At 43.9% G+C, this 20,067-nt stretch overlaps 2 protein-coding genes across 2 annotated transcripts; one reads left to right on the forward strand and one right to left on the reverse strand.

The window, feature by feature from the left end:
* The first annotated feature begins 8,135 nt into the window (after positions 1-8,135).
* Positions 8,136-12,852, forward strand: LOC311149833 (RNA-binding protein 15-like). Its single transcript, XM_084187066.1, has one exon. The coding sequence runs from the start codon at positions 8,243-8,245 to the stop codon at positions 10,838-10,840; it is 2,598 nt and encodes an 865-aa protein (XP_084043192.1). The 5' UTR covers positions 8,136-8,242; the 3' UTR covers positions 10,841-12,852.
* A 3,167-nt stretch (positions 12,853-16,019) lies between these two features.
* Positions 16,020-19,666, reverse strand: LOC311149441 (uncharacterized protein; the record flags this gene model as incomplete). The annotated part of the gene is made up of 5 exons (XM_084186642.1): positions 16,020-16,029; positions 16,134-16,466; positions 16,679-17,098; positions 17,311-17,586; positions 19,647-19,666. 5 exons carry the CDS (start codon positions 19,664-19,666, stop codon positions 16,020-16,022), a joined length of 1,059 nt encoding a protein of 352 aa, XP_084042768.1.
* Positions 19,667-20,067: the final 401 nt, after the last annotated feature.

The raw sequence follows: 20,067 nt of genomic DNA on the forward strand, positions 1-20,067 counted from the left end.
TTTACACCACTCCAGCCGACGCTTGGCATTGCACATGGTAATCTTAGGCTTGTGTGCGGCTGCTCGGCCATGGAAACCCATTTCCTGAAGCTCCAGACGAACAGTTATTGTGCTGACATTGCTTCCAGAGGCAGTTTGGAACTCGGTAGTGAGTGTTGCAACCAAGGAAAGACGATTTTACGCACTTTGCGCTTCAGCACTCGCCGGTCCCGTTCTGTGAGCTTGTGTGGCCTACCACTTCACGGCTGAGCCATTGTTGCTCCTAGACGTTTCCACTTCACAATAACAACACTTACAGTTGACCGGGGCAGCACTAGCAGGGCAGTAATTTGACGAACTGACTCGTTGTAAAGGTGGCATCCTATGACGGTGTCACGTCGAAAGTCACTGAGCTCTTCAGTACTGCCAATGTTTGTCTATGGAGATTGCATGGCCATGGAGATTGCAATTTGAAGGGGTGTCAACATACTGTTGGCCATGTAGTGTATGTCAATCTTGAATAAACAAACACTGATAACCAGTTAACACATAGGCCTACCTGCTTAGTACAATCGACCACACCCCAAGGGGAAACACTGACCAAAACCAAGGTTCCTACCCTGTCACATACAGGATGGGCCTACTGAGACTCATATTGGCTTATACAGCCGCTACTGCTTGGTTAAAATATACTACTGTATAATAATAATAGGCCATTTAGCAGACGCTTTTATCCAAAGCAACTTACAGTCATGCGTGCATACATTTTTGTGTATGGGTGGTCCCGGGGATCGAACCCACTACCTTGGCGTTACAAGCGCCGTGCTCTACCAGCTGAGCTACAGAGGACCACCCAAGTTACAAGTGTCTTGGTTACAAGACACTACTGCATGGTTACAAGATACCACTGCATGGTTACAAGATACTACTGCATGGTTACAAGACACTACTACATGGTTACAAGACACTACTGCATGGTTACAAGATACCACTGCATGGTTACAAGATACTACTGCATGGTTACAATATACTACTGCATGGTTACAAGATACCACTGCATGGTTACAAGATACTACTGCATGGTTACAAGATACTACTGCATGGTTACAAGATACCACTGCATGGTTACAAGACACTACTGCATGGTTACAAGACACTACTACATGGTTACAAGACACTACTGCATGGTTACAAGATACCACTGCATGGTTACAAGATACTACTGCATGGTTACAATATACTACTGCATGGTTACAAGATACCACTGCATGGTTACAAGATACTACTGCATGGTTACAAGATACTACTGCATGGTTACAATATACTACTGCATGGTTACAAGATACCACTGCATGGTTACAAGATACTACTGCATGGTTACAAGACACTACTGCATGGTTACAAGATACCACTGCATGGTTACAAGACACTACTGCATGGTTACAATATACTACTGCATGGTTACAAGATACCACTGCATGGTTACAAGACACTACTGCATGGTTACAATATACTACTGCATGGTTACAAGATACTACTGCATGGTTACAAGATACTACTGCATGGTTACAAGATACCACTGCATGGTTACAAGACACTACTGCATGGTTACAATATACTACTGCATGGTTACAAGATACTACTGCATGGTTACAATATACTACTGCATGGTTACAAGATACTACTGCATGGTTACAAGATACTACTGCATGGTTACAATATACTACTGCATGGTTACAAGATACTACTGCATGGTTACAAGATACTACTGCATGGTTACAAGATACTACTGCATGGTTACAAGATACTACTGCATGGTTACAAGACACTACTGCATGGTTACAATATACTACTGCATGGTTACAAGATACTACTGCATGGTTACAAGATACTACTGCATGGTTACAAGATACCACTGCATGGTTACAAGATACTACTGCATGGTTACAATATACTACTGCATGGTTACAAGACACTACTGCATGGTTACAAGACACTACTGCATGGTTACAAGATACTACTGCATGGTTACAAGATACTACTGCATGGTTACAAGATACTACTGCATGGTTACAATATACTACTGCATGGTTACAAGATACTACTGCATGGTTACAAGATACTACTGCATGGTTACAAGATACCACTGCATGGTTACAATATACTACTGCATGGTTACAAGATACTACTGCATGGTTACAAGACACTACTGCATGGTTACAAGACACTACTGCATGGTTACAAGACACTACTGCATGGTTACAAGACACTACTGCATGGTTACAATATACTACTGCATGGTTACAAGATACCACTGCATGGTTACAATATACTACTGCATGGTTACAAGATACTACTGCATGGTTACAAGACACTACTGCATGGTTACAATATACTACTGCATGGCTTGGTTACAATATACTACTGCATGGTTACAAGACACTACTGCATGGTTACAAGATACTACTGCATGGTTACAAGATACCACTGCATGGTTACAAGATACTACTGCATGGTTACAAGATACCACTGCATGGTTACAATATACTACTGCATGGTTACAAGATACTACTGCATGGTTACAAGACACTACTGCATGGTTACAAGACACTACTGCATGGTTACAATATACTACTGCATGGTTACAAGATACCACTGCATGGTTACAAGATACCACTGCATGGTTACAATATACTACTGCATGGTTACAATATACTACTGCATGGTTACAAGATACCACTGCATGGTTACAATATACCACTGCATGGTTACAAGACACTACTGCATGGTTACAAGACACTACTGCATGGTTACAAGACACTACTGCATGGTTACAATATACTACTGCATGGTTACAAGATACCACTGCATGGTTACAATATACTACTGCATGGTTACAAGATACTACTGCATGGTTACAATATACTACTGCATGGTTACAATATACTACTGCATGGTTACAAGATACCACTGCATGGTTACAATATACTACTGCATGGTTACAATATACTACTGCATGGTTACAATATACTACTGCATGGTTACAAGATACCACTGCATGGTTACAATATACTACTGCATGGTTACAAGATACCACTGCATGGTTACAATATACTACTGCATGGTTACAATATACTACTGCATGGTTACAAGACACTACTGCATGGTTACAATATACTACTGCATGGTTACAAGATACCACTGCATGGTTACAATATACTACTGCATGGTTACAAGATACTACTGCATGGTTACAAGACACTACTGCATGGTTACAAGACACTACTGCATGGTTACAAGACACTACTGCATGGTTACAAGACACTACTGCATGGTTACAATATACTACTGCATGGTTACAAGATACTACTGCATGGTTACAAGATACCACTGCATGGTTACAATATACTACTGCATGGTTACAATATACTACTGCATGGTTACAAGATACCACTGCATGGTTACAATATACTACTGCATGGTTACAAGATACTACTGCATGGTTACAAGACACTACTGCATGGTTACAAGACACTACTGCATGGTTACAAGACACTACTGCATGGTTACAAGACACTACTGCATGGTTACAATATACTACTGCATGGTTACAAGATACCACTGCATGGTTACAATATACTACTGCATGGTTACAAGATACTACTGCATGGTTACAAGACACTACTGCATGGTTACAATATACTACTGCATGGCTTGGTTACAATATACTACTGCATGGTTACAAGACACTACTGCATGGTTACAAGATACTACTGCATGGTTACAAGATACCACTGCATGGTTACAAGATACTATTGCATGGTTACAAGATACCACTGCATGGTTACAATATACTACTGCATGGTTACAAGACACTACTGCATGGTTACAAGACACTACTGCATGGTTACAATATACTACTGCATGGTTACAAGATACCACTGCATGGTTACAATATACTACTGCATGGTTACAAGATACTACTGCATGGTTACAAGACACTACTGCATGGTTACAATATACTACTGCATGGCTTGGTTACAATATACTACTGCATGGTTACAAGACACTACTGCATGGTTACAAGATACCACTGCATGGTTACAAGATACTACTGCATGGTTACAAGATACTACTGCATGGTTACAAGATACTACTGCATGGTTACAAGATACCACTGCATGGTTACAAGATACTACTGCATGGTTACAAGATACTACTGCATGGTTACAAGATACTACTGCATGGTTACAAGATACTACTGCATGGTTACAAGACACGACTGCATGGTCACAAGACACTACTACAATCTTAGTCCTGTATTGACTCTTTGCCTGTTTGATGGTTCGTCGGAGGGCATAGCGGGATTTCTTATAAGCGTCCGCTCCTTGAAAGCGGCAGCTCTACCCTTTAGCTCAGTGCGGATGTTGCCTGTAATCCATGGCTTCTGGTTGGGGTATGTACGTACGGTCACTGTGGGGACGACGTAATCGATGCACTTATTGATGAAGCCAGTGACTGATGTGGTGTACTCCTCAATGATATCTGAAGAATCCCGGAACATGTTCCAGTCTATGCTAGCAAAACAGTCCTGTAGCTTAGCATCTGCGTCATCTGACCACTTTTTTATTAACCGAGTCACTGGTGCTTCCTGCTTTAGTTTTTGCTTATAAACAGGAATCAGGAGGATAGAGTTATGGTCAGATTTGCCAAATGGAGGGCGAGGGAGAGCTTTGTATGCGTCTCTGTGTGTTGAGTAAAGGTGGTCTAGAGTTTTTTTTCCTCTGGTTGCACATTTAACATGCTGGTAGAAATGAGGTAGAACGGATTAAAGTTTCCCTGCATTAAAGTCCCCGGCCACTAGGAGCGCTGCCTCTGGATGAGCATTTTCCTGTTTAGTTATGGCCTTATACAACTCATTGAGTGCAATCTTAATGCCAGCATTGGTTTGTGGTTGTAAATAGACAGCTATGTAAAATATAGATGAAAACTCTCTTGGTAAATAGTGTGTACAACTTATCATAAGGTACTCTACCTCAGGCGAGCAAAACCTTGAGACTTCCTTAGTATTTGATTTTGTGCTCCAGCTGTTGTTTACAAATATACACAGACCGCCACCCCTTGTCTTACCGGAGTCAGCCGTTCTATCCTGCCGATGTAGCGTATAGCCCGCTAGCTGTATGTTGTCCATGTCGTCGTTCAGCCACGACTCTGTGAAACATAAGATATTACAGTTTTTAATGTCCCGTTGGTAGGATAACTGTAATTGTAGGTCATCTAATTTATTTTGAAACGATTGAACATTGGCTAATAGGATTGATGGAAGAGGCAGTTTACTTGCTTGCCGTCGGATCCTTACGAGGCACCCCGACCTACGTCCACGAAATCTCTGTCTCTTTCTTCTGTGAATGACGGGGATTTGGGCCTTGTCGGGTGTCTGTAGGATATCCTTCGCGGCCGCCTCGTTGAAAAAAAAATCTTTGTCCAATACGAGGTGAGTAATCGCTGTCCTGATACCCAGAAGCTCTTTTTGGTTGTAAGAGACGATGGCAGAAACATTATGTACAGAATAAATTACAAATAACGCGAAAAAACACACATAATAGTACAATCGGTTAGAGGGCTGTAAAACGGCAGCCAGCTTCTCTGGCGCCATCATCTTTCAATCTACTGCATATCTACAAGATACTACTGCATGGTCACAAGATACAACTGCATGGTTACAAGACACTACTGCATGGTTACAAGACACTACTGCATGGTTACAAGATACAACTGCATGGTTACAATATACTACTGCATGGTTACAAGATACTACTGCATGGTTACAAGATACTACTGCATGGTTACAAGATACAACTGCATGGTTACAAGACACTACTGCATGGTTACAAGATACTACTGCATGGTTACAAGATACTACTGCATGGTTACAAGATACTACTGCATGGTTACAAGACACTACTGCATGGTTACAAGACACTACTGCATGGTTACAATATACTACTGCATGGTTACAAGACACTACTGCATGGTTACAAGATACTACTGCATGGTTACAAGATACTACTGCATGGTTACAAGACACTACTGCATGGTTACAAGATACTACTGCATGGTTACAATACACTACTGCATGGCTTGGTTACAATATACTACTGCATGGTTACAAGACACTACTGCATGGTTACAAGTAAGCTTTAGTATGCTACTCAGATGGCACCATCATGTGGAGAGATTGCAAAAGTACAGCTTTAGACAGAGAAAAGGGGAAATTCTAAAAATGTGTTCAGTCAATTTGCCAACCCCACTGAAATAGTTGTATTAAATTCATAAAACATTCTCACAATGCATGCCATTTAAAAACCTTGCGCAAAATAGAATGGTGCATGCGCTGAAAAACTGGCAAGTGTCTTCACTGACATTTTCAACATGTCCCTGACTGAGTCTATAATACCAACATGTTTCAAGCAGACCACCATAGTCCATGTGCCCAAGAACACTAAGTTAACCTGCCTAAATGACTACCGACCCGTAGCACTCACGTCTGTAACCATGAAGTGCTTTGAAAGGCTGGTCATGGCTCACATCAACACCATTATCCCAGAAACCCTAGACCCACCCTAATTTGCATACTGCCCCAACAGATCCACAGATTATGCAATCTCTATTGCACTCCACACTACACTTTCCTACCTGGACAAGAGGAACACCTACTATCACACAGCTCAGAAACCCATGCATACCCCACAAGACATGCCACCAGAGGTCTCTTCACAGTCCCCAAGTCCAGAACAGACTATGGGAGGCGTACAGTACTACATAGAGCCATGACTACATGGAACTCTATTCCACATCAGGTAACTGATGCAAGTAGTAGAATCAGATTTAAAAAACAGGTAAAATACACCTTATGGAACAACGAGGACTGTGAAGAGACACACACAAGGGTATAGACACATGCACACACACACATTGTGATATTGTTGTATGGTGGCATTAAACATTTTGTATTGTAGATAGGTAGTGGTTTAATAATGTCATATGATGTACTGTTTTATATTTTGTTGTATATGTACTGTAAGTGCTTTAATATGCTTGGACCCCAGGAAGAGTAACTTCTGCCTTGGCAGCAAACACACCAAGACTGTCGTGAAGAGGGCACGACAAAGCCTATTCCCCCTCAGGAGACTGAAAAGATTTGGCATGGGTCCTCAGATCCTCAAAAAGTTCTACAGCTGCACCATCGAGAGCATCCTGACTAGTTGCATCACCGCCTGGTATGGCAACTGCTCGGCCTCCGACCGCAAGGCACTACAGAGGGTAGTGCGTACGCAAGGTTCCTGCCATCCAGGACCTCTATACCAGGTGGTGTCAGAGAAAGGTCCTAAAAATGGTCAAAGACTCCAGCCACCCTAGTCATAGACTGTTCTCTCTGCTACCGCATGGCAAGCAGTACCAGAGCGCCAAGTCTAGGTCCAAAAGGCTTCTTAACAGATTCTACCCCCAAGCCATAAGACTCCTGAACAATTAATCAAATGGCTACCCAGACTATTTGCATTGCATCTTTAATTATTTGCTATTTTTATTTGTTACTTATCTATTTTTTACTTAACACTTTTTTTTCTTCTTAAAACTGCATTGTTGGTTTAGGGCTTGTAAGTAAGCATTTCACTGTAATGTCTACACCTGTTGTATTCAGCGCATGTGGCAAATAAAATTGGATTTGATTTGATTCTTATTCCATATGTAACTCTGTGTTGTTGTTGTTGTTTTTATCGCACTGCTTTGCTTTATCTTGGCCAGGTCGCAGTTGTAAATGAGAACTTGTTATCAACTGGCTTACCTGGTTAAATAAAGGTGAAAGAAAATACATAAAAATTACTTTCATCAGTGTTTTACAAATAATTTGTAGTACACTTCGTTATGAGCAATAATACCAGTTATTTAAATACATAGATAACCAAATATAAAACGCATGGCTGTATGCTAAACAACTTATTTTAACCCCCAAAAACATTGCCCCAGTTTCTGTCATTTCTGATTTGACTGACATCCACTGGAAACGTGGTAGTTTTTCCACACACTTTTCCGTCCAATCAGCTCGAAGGGGCGGGCTCTGGCGGGACTCTAGACAAAATGGTGGATGTTTTTGTTTTGCGGCAGGGTCAGTGTTAAACGGAGTTCGCCTTTTCACCGATTTACTGCAAGAAATTACAGAAATAACATAAGAAAAGCCATAAACGTTTTAAGGTGAACTGCAATGAAAGGCAAAGAAAGGTCACCGATTAAAAAGCGTTCTCGGGTTTTGGATGATATCCGAGACAGGGGAGGAGGCCACCCACCCAGCAAGAAAATGGGGGCTATCTCGGTTTCCAGTGGGAGTAATAATGGAAATAGCTCGACTAAAAGTGACGGAGGATCTACGAGAAGGAGTTTGTTGGGTGACAAGAGAGACAGGGATTTTGACGGACATGTATCGAGTCGAACCGTCGGGAGTAACCATAGCTATCCCGGTGCTGTTGCTACCTCTATCGGTAAGAACCACAACCTGGGCTTGACACTCGATTTAGCCACGGCAAAGACTAATTCTCGCGGCGAGCGTGTTCCGCCTCCACCTAACATCAACGAGAGTGAGTATAAAACTCTTAAAATCAGTGAACTGGGCACCCAGTTGAGCGATGAAGACATAGAAGACGGACTTTTCCACGAATTCAAAAAATTCGGGGACGTGAGTGTCAAAATCAGCCGCAGCAACGACGAGAGAATTGCGTTTGTCAACTTCAGAAAGCCCGAGGATGCAAGAGCAGCTAAACACGCACGGGGCAGGTTAGTACTTTATGACCGTCCTCTGAAAATCGATGCAGTGTACATTAACAGGAGGAGAAGCCGTTCTCCAGTTGAGAGAGTTGACAGAGACCCATATGTTGGAGCCCCAGGCCACAGACACTTGCACACCCAGAGAACCCTCTCCCCATCGGGGCTTGGCTACAGAGACTACAGACTACAGCAGCTGGCCCTTGGGCGCCTTCCTCCTCCCCCGCTTCCCCCTTTGCCCAGAGACCTAGAGCGGGAGAGGGAGTTTGCCCTGTTTGAAGCCAGGGTGCGCCCAGTTCCAGCTTTCATTGCAGAGAGAGCCGCTGCTTTCCGCGAGGAGGATTTTATCTCCCCAGAGGACGACCAAAGAGCAAACAGGACGTTGTTTCTGGGCAACTTGGACATCACAGTCACAGAGACGGACCTGAGGCGGGCCTTCGACAGGTTTGGGGTGATAACAGAGGTGGATATAAAGCCCACACGGGGACAGACCAGCACGTACGGGTTCCTCAAGTTTGAGAATCTCGACATGGCCCACCGCGCCAAACTCACCATGTCTGGGAAGATAGTGGGCCGCAACCCCATAAAGATTGGCTATGGTAAGGCCACCCCCACCACACGCCTATGGGTGGGCGGGCTCGGACCCTGGGTCCCCCTAGCAGCATTGGCCAGAGAGTTTGACCGCTTTGGTACAATAAGGACCATTGACTACAGAAAGGGGGACACCTGGGCCTATATCCAGTACGAGAGCCTTGACGCTGCTCAGGCTGCGTGCACGCACATGCGTGGCTTCCCTCTGGGGGGGCCCGAGAGGAGACTCAGGGTGGACTTTGCGGACACAGAGCACCATTACCAGCAGCAGTTCCTTCAGCCTCTTCCTCTACCTCCCTTCGACATGGTGGCAGAGTCTTTCATCCACCGCGCCACAGCTGAGCCCCTGAGGGACAGGGAAAGGACTCCACCGCTGCTCCACTTCAGAGAGAGAGAGCTGGGCTTCCCCGGGGCCGAATGGCCCCCCATCCCGGCTATGCGTGAGCGGGTACGTCCCGGAACCTTTGAGCCTCTGGAGCGGGACCGACGGCTGGGGGGGAGGGAGCCCTGGTCTCTGGAGCGAGAGCTGGCGGGGCGCGGCTGTGACCCAAGACGGAAACGACACCTTATGGATGACGGTCGCCATGTTGACGTCTCTCCTGACAGCACCGACCGCACAGCACGCCGGCACCGAGGTGGCCCATCCCCAGATGGTAGCCCCAACGGGGGCCGCTTCAGTGACTCAGAGCGTCCCCCTCGTGGCGACGACAGACCCTCCCCTGGACGAGACCGTCGCCTCAGTCTGGAGCATCCTGGCGGGGGGGACAGGAGACTGAAGAGCCAGGGGAGTCTTGCCGAAAGAGGGGCCTCCAGCAGTGGCCTCTCATCTTCAGCAGGGGAGCGGAAACGTAAAGCCGGCGACAGCAGCAGCAAAGGACCTGGAGCTAAGAGGGATCGCTCCTCAGACCAGGGCGGCTCTAAAGGCAGTCAGTCATCCAAGCTGAGCCTGGCCTGGCACGGAATGCTCCTCCTGAAGAACAGCAACTTCCCAGCCAACATGCACCTCCTGGAGGGCCACCAAGGCGTGGCCAAGGACCTCCTCGTCGACGGCCCCACGGGGAGACAGGTGGGGGAGCTCAAGATCACCCAGCGTCTCCGCCTCGACCAACCCAAGCTCGACGAGGTCTCCAGACGCATCAAAGCGGCCGGCCCCGGCGGCTACGCCGTCCTCCTGGCGGTTCCCGGTTCCGGCGGCGAGGAGGTGTCGTCGATGGACCCGGCAGCTTCGACACAGCGTCCTCTCCGAAACCTGGTGTCCTACCTGAAACAGAAGCAGGCAGCCGGAGTCATCAGCCTGCCGGTTGGAGGCAGCCGGGATAAGGACCACCAGGGTGTTCTCCACGCGTTCCCTCCCTGTGAGTTCTCCCAGCAGTTCGTTGATGCCTCGGCTAAAGCTCTGGCCAAAACGGACGAGGACTATCTGGTGATGGTCGTGGTGCGGGGGCCATCATAACTACAATCAGAGAGGGGGAGGAGGAAGCAAAACATCAATGATATTGTAAAAAAGAAAAAATATATATGTCAGTAACTACTATTGCATGCTGTAGGTGGAGTTCTGCCCCATTGGGTAATGCTAGAGAGTAGTGGTATGATTTTGGGCGGGCGTGAATAGGCTATGTCACTATTTGTTCCACCAAAATAAATATAAAATGGCCACCTTGAAAGTCAACAAATTTGTAATTTTGGAACCCTGTTTTATATAAAGGGTGTGATAATTTCTAGCCAACATATGCAGAAACGATTCAGCCGGAGTATTATAAAAGGGGGGGGGGGGGACATTCTATGAATAAAAATAAAAAATCTACTGTAATTTAAAATGAGGTAAAATAGGACCCTTTTTCTTTTAGGAAAACTTGAACCAACCACTGTATGTGAGAAGTTAAAACTCCACTCCCAACATTTGGTCGTATTATATATAAGTTATACTACTTAATGCTTATTACAATCAGTTGGTGTCATTTAAAGTTAATTATATATTTTTTTGCTAAATATTAACCTCAGAACCCTTTGTTCACCAACCATTTCTTTATTCTAAATGTCACATTTTGAGAAAGATACCATCAGGCCCTGTTTGACTGCTATGGTGAGGATATAAATCATTCCATTTGTTTCTCATCAAAATGATTGGGGACATTAATGTTGGGATATGTCTTTACTTGACTGTCTTTCATATTGATCAAATGGACTTACTGTCTTTCTCTAATACATGAAAATGTTCTAAACCTAGAAATCTGAACGTCCCCATGCACAGTAGGCTATCTGGTGGTAGGTTACACCTGGTGTTTTACCCTGTATAACTGGTTAGGTTACACCTGGTGTTTAGCCCTGTATAACTGGTTAGGTTACACCTGGTGTTTAGCCCTGTATAACTGGTTAGGTTACACCTGGTGTTTAGCCCTGTATAACTGGTTAGGTTACACCTGGTGTTTTACCCTGTATAACTGGTTAGGTTACACCTGGTGTTTTACCCTGTATAACTGGTTAGGTTACACCTGGTGTTTTACCCTGTATAACTGGTTAGGTTACACCTGGTGTTTAGCCCTGTATAACTGGTTAGGTTACACCTGGTGTTTTACCCTGTATAACTGGTTAGGTTACACCTGGTGTTTTACCCTGTATAACTGGTTAGGTTACACCTGGTGTTTAGCCCTGTATAACTGGTTAGGTTACACCTGGTGTTTTACCCTGTATAACTGGTTAGGTTACACCTGGTGTTTAGCCCTGTATGGCCAAGGGATGGTTAATGAACACTACAAAATGTGTTGAGACAAAAATGTAAAGGAGGTTGAAACACGTGTACATGGGTTTTAGTTGCTGAGTGTAAAGGCAACCTAACTTGGCTGTGGTGTAGCTTAAGTACAGTGTGTTCAATCGGTTTCCAAATGTCTTTTAATGTTTAAGTGACTAACCAGTAATATTTCGGCATATTGAGAGGCTGAATGAGGAATATAGAAGTGATTTTTGCCCAGCTGATATAGATGGGTTCATCAATGCAATGACGCAACAAACAAATAGCCCACTAAAAGAGATGCTAAGGGTAGATTTTATTGTGTACATTGTCTTTAGCACCACTTGACCCTTGGTAGTAACTTGTGACCTATAACCTTTGACCTATAATGTGTGATAAGTTGGTCCGGTTTCATTCAATCAATATGCCAATGTTTGTCTGAATATGACAACATTTTAATGGTAATTGCTAACAAATGATTTACAGTAATCCTAATAATCAATAAGTAAAAAGGTATTCAACATATAAACTGATCATTTAGTTTTTTTGGGGGGGGGGAATTGTAAGTTTGATAAGTTGTAGTGCTATAATTTTTTTGTATATTTTAACCACAATGTTTTCCCCTCTGTCAGCCAACAGTCAACGGTTTGATTTGTAAGACCTATATTTATAGCCTACTGTTGGTACCATTATATGGCTGTTTCTTTAAAAAATACTAAACTGTAGTTTTAAGATGAGGTTGGTTTGGTTTATCTGTTGAAAAACTGAGAAAAAATATGTATTTGTCTCAAAGTTCACCGCTTCAACTGTGGACTTTCTATGGCTCAAACCTCACAGGAAACTCTGAAGAGAAGAAAACTACTTGGTATTTAAACGTTTTCACTGAGAAGGCAGCTTTTAAGTTGTGTGTCGTTTGTGTTGTGTTTTAAGTGGAATAATATGACCCTCTCGCTTTGTGCTGTGTACCTGATTTCATTTGGAAGACAAGAAAAGGAAAATCCTCTTCCCACACTCATCTTACTGCCAAGATGTTTAACACACTCAGAGAAAAAGTGCATTTACGCACTTATTTGTCCTCCGAATATAAATAAATTGTTTCATTTGAGGGAAACCTGTTTCTGCCCTGGATATGAATTGAACAGAGGGAACTGCTCTGACCACCCCATCTGTTGTGTTTCCAAACAGGAATTGTTTATCACTTTGAATTGTTGCACAAGAGAAGAGACCCAAACCCCTCTTTGCTGATTGTTAGAGACTAGGAGAGACCTCTGCGTTTGTTCGCTGATGATCGCCTGTGTGTGTGTTTTCTCACACACACACACACACACACACACACCTTTCAGGAGCTGTTGATGATCTGTTTAGCTAACACAAGCTGTTCAGGAGTTGTTGCTGATTTAATAGCATACCTTTTGACCCCACTACATTTTGCCCCTCCAAGGCTGGGCCCCCCAGGGTTAATCCTACTGCCCTACCAGGTGAACACAGTACACAGTGGGGCAGGAATCACAGAATCCATGGAGGAGCCTACCCTGCTTGTTTTCAGCCGCCAGCCCGTGTCCTGCCGCTCTGCTGTGGAACAGTGGCAGGCTGACACACTAGTGCAGTATGTGGGAGAACAGCACTGGAATACAGTAACAGCCCCTTTCATTTGATTGTCCCTCTACAAGGTTTGAGTCTTCACAGGCTGGATTTGCAAGGCTGGTCTGTTTTGAGTTGACCACAGCCTGGGGTGTGTCTGTCCGTTTGGGCTGTGCCTTGTCCACGGTTCCCTACACAAGCAGAGGGAGAGTCCTGTCACCGGCCGCCACCAATGATGCACCTCTTTGGGTGCAGTTTTTATTAACTCACATAGCAGCTCCACAGTACCACTACAATCTGTTGCACTGCTGAGGGAGTCACCTTGACCTGTGACCTTTCAACGTCTCCCAGTTCTCCCAGAATAATTATTATTTGTTGCCATCCTAATTTAGATTTCTTCAGTTTATGATTTGACTCCATGTATGCAGTGAATGGATGGAGGATTACCCCTTGTCATGAATAGGAATATTGTTGCTGCGGTTTATTGATTGAATCTTTTCCTGAAAGAAAGGATCAGGAATATGTTTGTTATGCTACGGTTTCCCATGACAACCGCAGAACAACATCCAACATCATCTACCTCACATTTCACGTGAACAAGGGAACTTAAGCAGAAAAGGTCAAGTGAGCAATTTGAAACTCAATTTGACTCAGCATTTCCACATCGTGAAAGGATCCATATTGGTTTTTTTATTTATTTTTTATTTTGTGACAGTTCAACCAAAAGGCCCCTTTGTTTTAAAGTCCTCTTATCCAATGAATAAATACTTCATTATATTTATCCCCTGTAGCTCCTCCCAGTACGAGTGCATCACGGCCTCCCCTCAGTACAAGTGCAGCGATAGCAGAGTTTAAATCCCGCCTGCCCTTGGTGCTGAAAAAAGAAAACGCCACTGGAGAAATGCTGCCCTCTAGAGGATCATGAACAAACTGCAGGACAAAAGGTGCTGCCATCAGTACTGCAGTGCTGTAGGGAGACACTACACCACACTGATGGCATGGAGAGAGGCAGCTTCTTGCTGTCACTCCCTGTTGGGGAGTAAGGAGAGGGGAGGCTGCTGCCTGGCTGTTATTGTAAGTCTGGAAGAAGCAGAGGTACGTATATTACCAATATTATGTTACAGTAAGTATGGCACCACGTAAGGGGTTCCTCTCGTTTTAACTAGCACCTACAGTCCATTCAGTCTAGTCTGGCAGGCCACTGAAAATACAACCGAACATGATTTTCCACCTCCCTTGGCTGTAATCGATTCACTAACACGTTATTATATTACTACTTGTTACATTACAGCCATAGGTCTACAGTAGTGTTAGGAAGCACTGGGTCTATTCACCAATTATACACTGTCATGAATATAAACACTTATGAAGTGACTAAGTGGTTACAGTCTCTTGATATTGATTTTTAAATGCCACCAAACATGTCCAGCGTTTCCAAGCAGCACCATGTCCAGCGTTTCCAAGCAGCACCATGTCCAGCGTATCCAAGCAGCACCATGTGACCTGTCTCCGTAAGTAACTATGTGTTGTAGTACCACCTGCTAACAGTAACTGTGTTGGAGTACCACCTGCTAACAGTAACTGTGTTGTAGTACCACCTGCTAACAGTAACTGTGTTGGAGTACCACCTGCTAACAGTAACTGTGTTGTAGTACCACCCGCTAACAGTAACTGTGTTGGAGTACCACCTGCTAACAGTAACTGTGTTGTAGTACCACCTGCTAACAGTAACTGTGTTGTAGTACCACCCGCTAACATTAACTGTGTTGTAGTACCACCCGCTAACAGTAACTGTGTTGTAGTACCACCTGCTAACAGTAACTGTGTTGTAGTACCACCCGCTAACAGTAAATGTGTTGTAGTACCACCCGCTAACAGTAACTGTGTTGGAGTACCACCCGCTAACATTAACTGTGTTGTAGTACCACCCGCTAACAGTAACTGTGTTGTAGTACCACCTGCTAACAGTAACTGTGTTGTAGTACCACCCGCTAACAGTAACTGTGTTGGAGTACCACCCGCTAACATTAACTGTGTTGTAGTACCACCTGCTAACAGTAACTGTGTTGGAGTACCACCCGCTAACATTAACTGTGTTGTAGTACCACCTGCTAACAGTAACTGTGTTGTAGTACCACCTGCTAACAGTAACTGTGTTGTAGTACCACCTGCTAACAGTAACTGTGTGTTGGAGTACCACCTGCTAACAGTAGCTTTGTTGGAGTACCACCTGCTAACAGTAACTGTGTTGGAGTACCACCTGCTAACAGTAACTGTGTTGTAGTACCACCCGCTAACAGTAACTGTGTTGTAGTACCACCCGCTAACAGTAACTGTGTTCGAGTACCACCCGCTAACAGTAACTGTGTTGTAGTACCACCCGCTAACAGTAACTGTGTTGGAGTACCACCCGCTAACAGTAACTGTGTTATAGTACCACCCGCTAACAGTAACTGTGTTGTAGTACCACCCGCTAACAGTAACTGTGTTGTAGTACCACCTGCTAACAGTAACTGTGTTGTAGTACCACCTGCTAACAGTAACTGTGTTGTAGTACCACCTGCTAACAGTAACTGTGTTGTAGTACCACCTGCTAACAGTAACTGTGTTGTAGTACCACCTGCTAACAGTAACTGTGTTGGAGTACCACCTGCTAACAGTAACTGTGTTGGAGTACCACCCGCTAACAGTAACTGTGTTGGAGTACCACCTGCTAACAGTAACTGTGTTGGAGTACCACCTGCTAACAGTAACTGTGTTGTAGTACCACCTGCTAACAGTAACTGTGTTGGAGTACCACCTGCTAACAGTAACTGTGTTGGAGTACCACCTGCTAACAGTAACTGTGTTGGAGTACCACCTGCTAACACTAACTGTGTTGTAGTACCACCTGCTAACAGTAACTGTGTTGGAGTACCACCTGCTAACAGTAACTGTGTTGGAGTACCACCTGCTAACAGTAACTGTGTGTTGTAGTACCACCTGCTAACAGTAACTGTGTTGTAGTACCACCTGCTAACAGTAACTGTGTTGGAGTACCACCTGCTAACAGTAACTGTGTTATAGTACCACCCGCTAACAGTAACTGTGTTGGAGTACCACCTGCTAACAGTAACTGTGTTGGAGTACCACCTGCTAACAGTAACTGTGTTGGAGTACCACCTGCTAACAGTAACTGTGTTGTAGTACCACCTGCTAACAGTAACTGTGTTGTAGTACCACCTGCTAACAGTAACTGTGTTGTAGTACCACCTGCTAACAGTAACTGTGTTGGAGTACCACCTGCTAACAGTAACTGTGTTGGAGTACCACCCGCTAACAGTAACTGTGTTGGAGTACCACCTGCTAACAGTAACTGTGTTGGAGTACCACCTGCTAACAGTAACTGTGTTGTAGTACCACCTGCTAACAGTAACTGTGTTGGAGTACCACCTGCTAACAGTAACTGTGTTGGAGTACCACCTGCTAACAGTAACTGTGTTGGAGTACCACCTGCTAACACTAACTGTGTTGTAGTACCACCTGCTAACAGTAACTGTGTTGGAGTACCACCTGCTAACAGTAACTGTGTTGGAGTACCACCTGCTAACAGTAACTGTGTGTTGTAGTACCACCTGCTAACAGTAACTGTGTTGTAGTACCACCTGCTAACAGTAACTGTGTTGGAGTACCACCTGCTAACAGTAACTGTGTTATAGTACCACCCGCTAACAGTAACTGTGTTGGAGTACCACCTGCTAACAGTAACTGTGTTGGAGTACCACCTGCTAACAGTAACTGTGTTGGAGTACCACCTGCTAACAGTAACTGTGTTGGAGTACCACCTGCTAACAGTAACTGTGTTGTAGTACCACCTGCTAACAGTAACTGTGTGTTGTAGTACTCTGTGGCTGAAAGGAGATCCTATTATGTAATACTTTAGGTGCACTTTATTTAGCCTGTCGCAATGGAACCAATGGAATAGTCCCCCACCCACCTGATACTCCGGGCAGGCTCAATCAAACTACTCTAGTTGAACATTACACCTGATACTCCGGGCAGGCTCAATCAAACTACTCTAGTTGAACATTACACCTGATACTCCGGGCAGGCTCAATCAAACTACTATAGTTGATTACACCTGATACTCCGGGCAGGCTCAATCAAACTACTATAGTTGATTACACCTGATACTCCGGGCAGGCTCAATCAAACTACTATACAGTAGTTGATTACACCTGATACTCCGGGCAGGCTCAATCAAACTACTCTAGTTGATTACACCTGATACTCCGGGCAGGCTCAATCAAACTACTCTAGTTGATTACACCTGATACTCCGGGCAGGCTCAATCAAACTACTCTAGTTGAACATTACACTTGCAGATAAGCACCAGGTTTTATGACACTCTATTATTACTCACTAGTGTCTGACAGTGCTACCAGTTTTAGATCAAAACAGATGTGACAACAGATTGCCCCAAGGCTGAGACGGTAAGTTCCGGATGACAATTAATTGTGTATAAGGCAGATGTAGGGTTGCCGGTTCAAATCTTGGGTAGGATGATAAAAATTAGGAACTGAAAAAAAAAAAGGCTGCAGGTAAAGACCCCAGACCATCTGCCGTTGTGCCCATGTGCAAGGCGCTGCATTGTGGCTGACCCTGTGCCTCTCTATGTGTGTGACTGGGAGGGACGTGAATGGCAGAAGATACATTTTTGTTTCTCACAAAATGGACAATAAAAAGTATCTATTCTATTCTATTGTCTGTTTGTTCCCTATAGAGTATCTCTTCTAGAGAACACACTGGCCCCGGACCGTCCAAGACACTGTCATAGACCTCAGACTGTAAGTACTGGACGTAATGAAATACTGCAAGTAGGGCGGCAGGTAGCCTGGTGGTTGGAGTGTTGGGCCGGTGACCGAATGGTTGCTGGTTTGAATACCTGAGGTGACGAGGTGAAGAGTCTGTCGATGTGCCCTTGAGCAAGGCATTTAACACTCATTTGTTCCAGGTGCGCCATGCTACTGTGACTGACCCTGTAAAACAACCCATTTCACTGCACCCATCCGGTGTAATGTGAAAGTAAAACATGTAGTTTTTATTTTTATACTGCAATTCATACAAGGTGTGTTACTCTCTATATGTCATCTTTACAAACTCAGTGCTGTTGAATTGAACAATCCACATCCTGTTTACCTCTTTTAAAATTATTTATTGTATTTTGAAACGATTGAATTTGATATCATACGAGATTAAAGAGAATGTCAATGTTACTTATCATATTGGTCCGATATATATATATTTTTTTATTATTCATTGATTCTTAATAAAAGTAATTTTGATGCAATTTCTTTGTGTGTGAGAATTATTTTCTCCAGGCGTCTGAATAGAAGCAGAAAGAACCCTAACAAACCTCACCATCTACGTCACGGGTCACTTTAGTTGCAGCTGATTGTTCAGTCAGTTAAAAGGCATACAAAAATAACTACACGTTAATATGACAGTCATAGTAACTATTAGGAATATGATTGGTTAAGCATGTTTTCTAGTAACCCTTTAATCAAATAACACCCGAAACCAATGTATAAAATGTCAAGAAAATCATCTTGTCCAACAAGAAATTATTGCAATCAGAATAGAATATCAAATACATTTCTAGGTATTACCAATATACATTTAAGCACTTGTTGAGCTAAGTGTTCCATTTGTTCCTGTATTCTTGAAAACAATTGTTGGACAAAATAGCTTTTTCAGGATATTGCTTAAACCACAGTTACTTCCTATATACATAATAGAAGAACAAAATAAAGACTCATCTACTTTTAAATCATCAAAATATCATTTTTAACATAACATTCAGTGGCCCTCAATCACTTCTTGGTAATGCCACTGGATGTGAACACACAGGTTGCTTCCCAATTGGAACCCTATTCCCTAAATAGAGCACTACGTTTCACCAGAACCTTACAGGGCTCTCTTGGCATCCATTTTAGGAGCGAGCAGAGCTGCTGCGTGTGGATAACGGTTAATGGGAGAATGTGCTGAGACAATACACAGAGCTGTGCAAGCTGATGAGCTTTGTGAGAGTGAGTTGAGGGGGATGAGAGATTTGGTACTGATGAAGCGTTCTTTGAGTTTAAGCTTTTTCAGCGCCACTAGAGGGCGGTAGAAAACAAATGTTTGTCACTCAATTTTCAACCCGACCAGGTCAGTGTTTCTCAACCTGGTGCCAGGAACCTAACATCGTACGAACCACCTGATCTCACGATCTTACATTCTGTTTCGCTGTATCCGTGTTGTTTGACAGGTCAGCAGTATCCCACGGACCGGCACAAGTCCATGGACCGGGGGGTTGAAAAACACTGAACTAGGGACATACAGTATACAAC

The sequence above is a fragment of the Coregonus lavaretus genome (assembly GCF_964263955.1).
Source record: "Coregonus lavaretus genome assembly, chromosome: 22".
NCBI lineage: Eukaryota > Metazoa > Chordata > Actinopteri > Salmoniformes > Salmonidae > Coregonus > Coregonus lavaretus.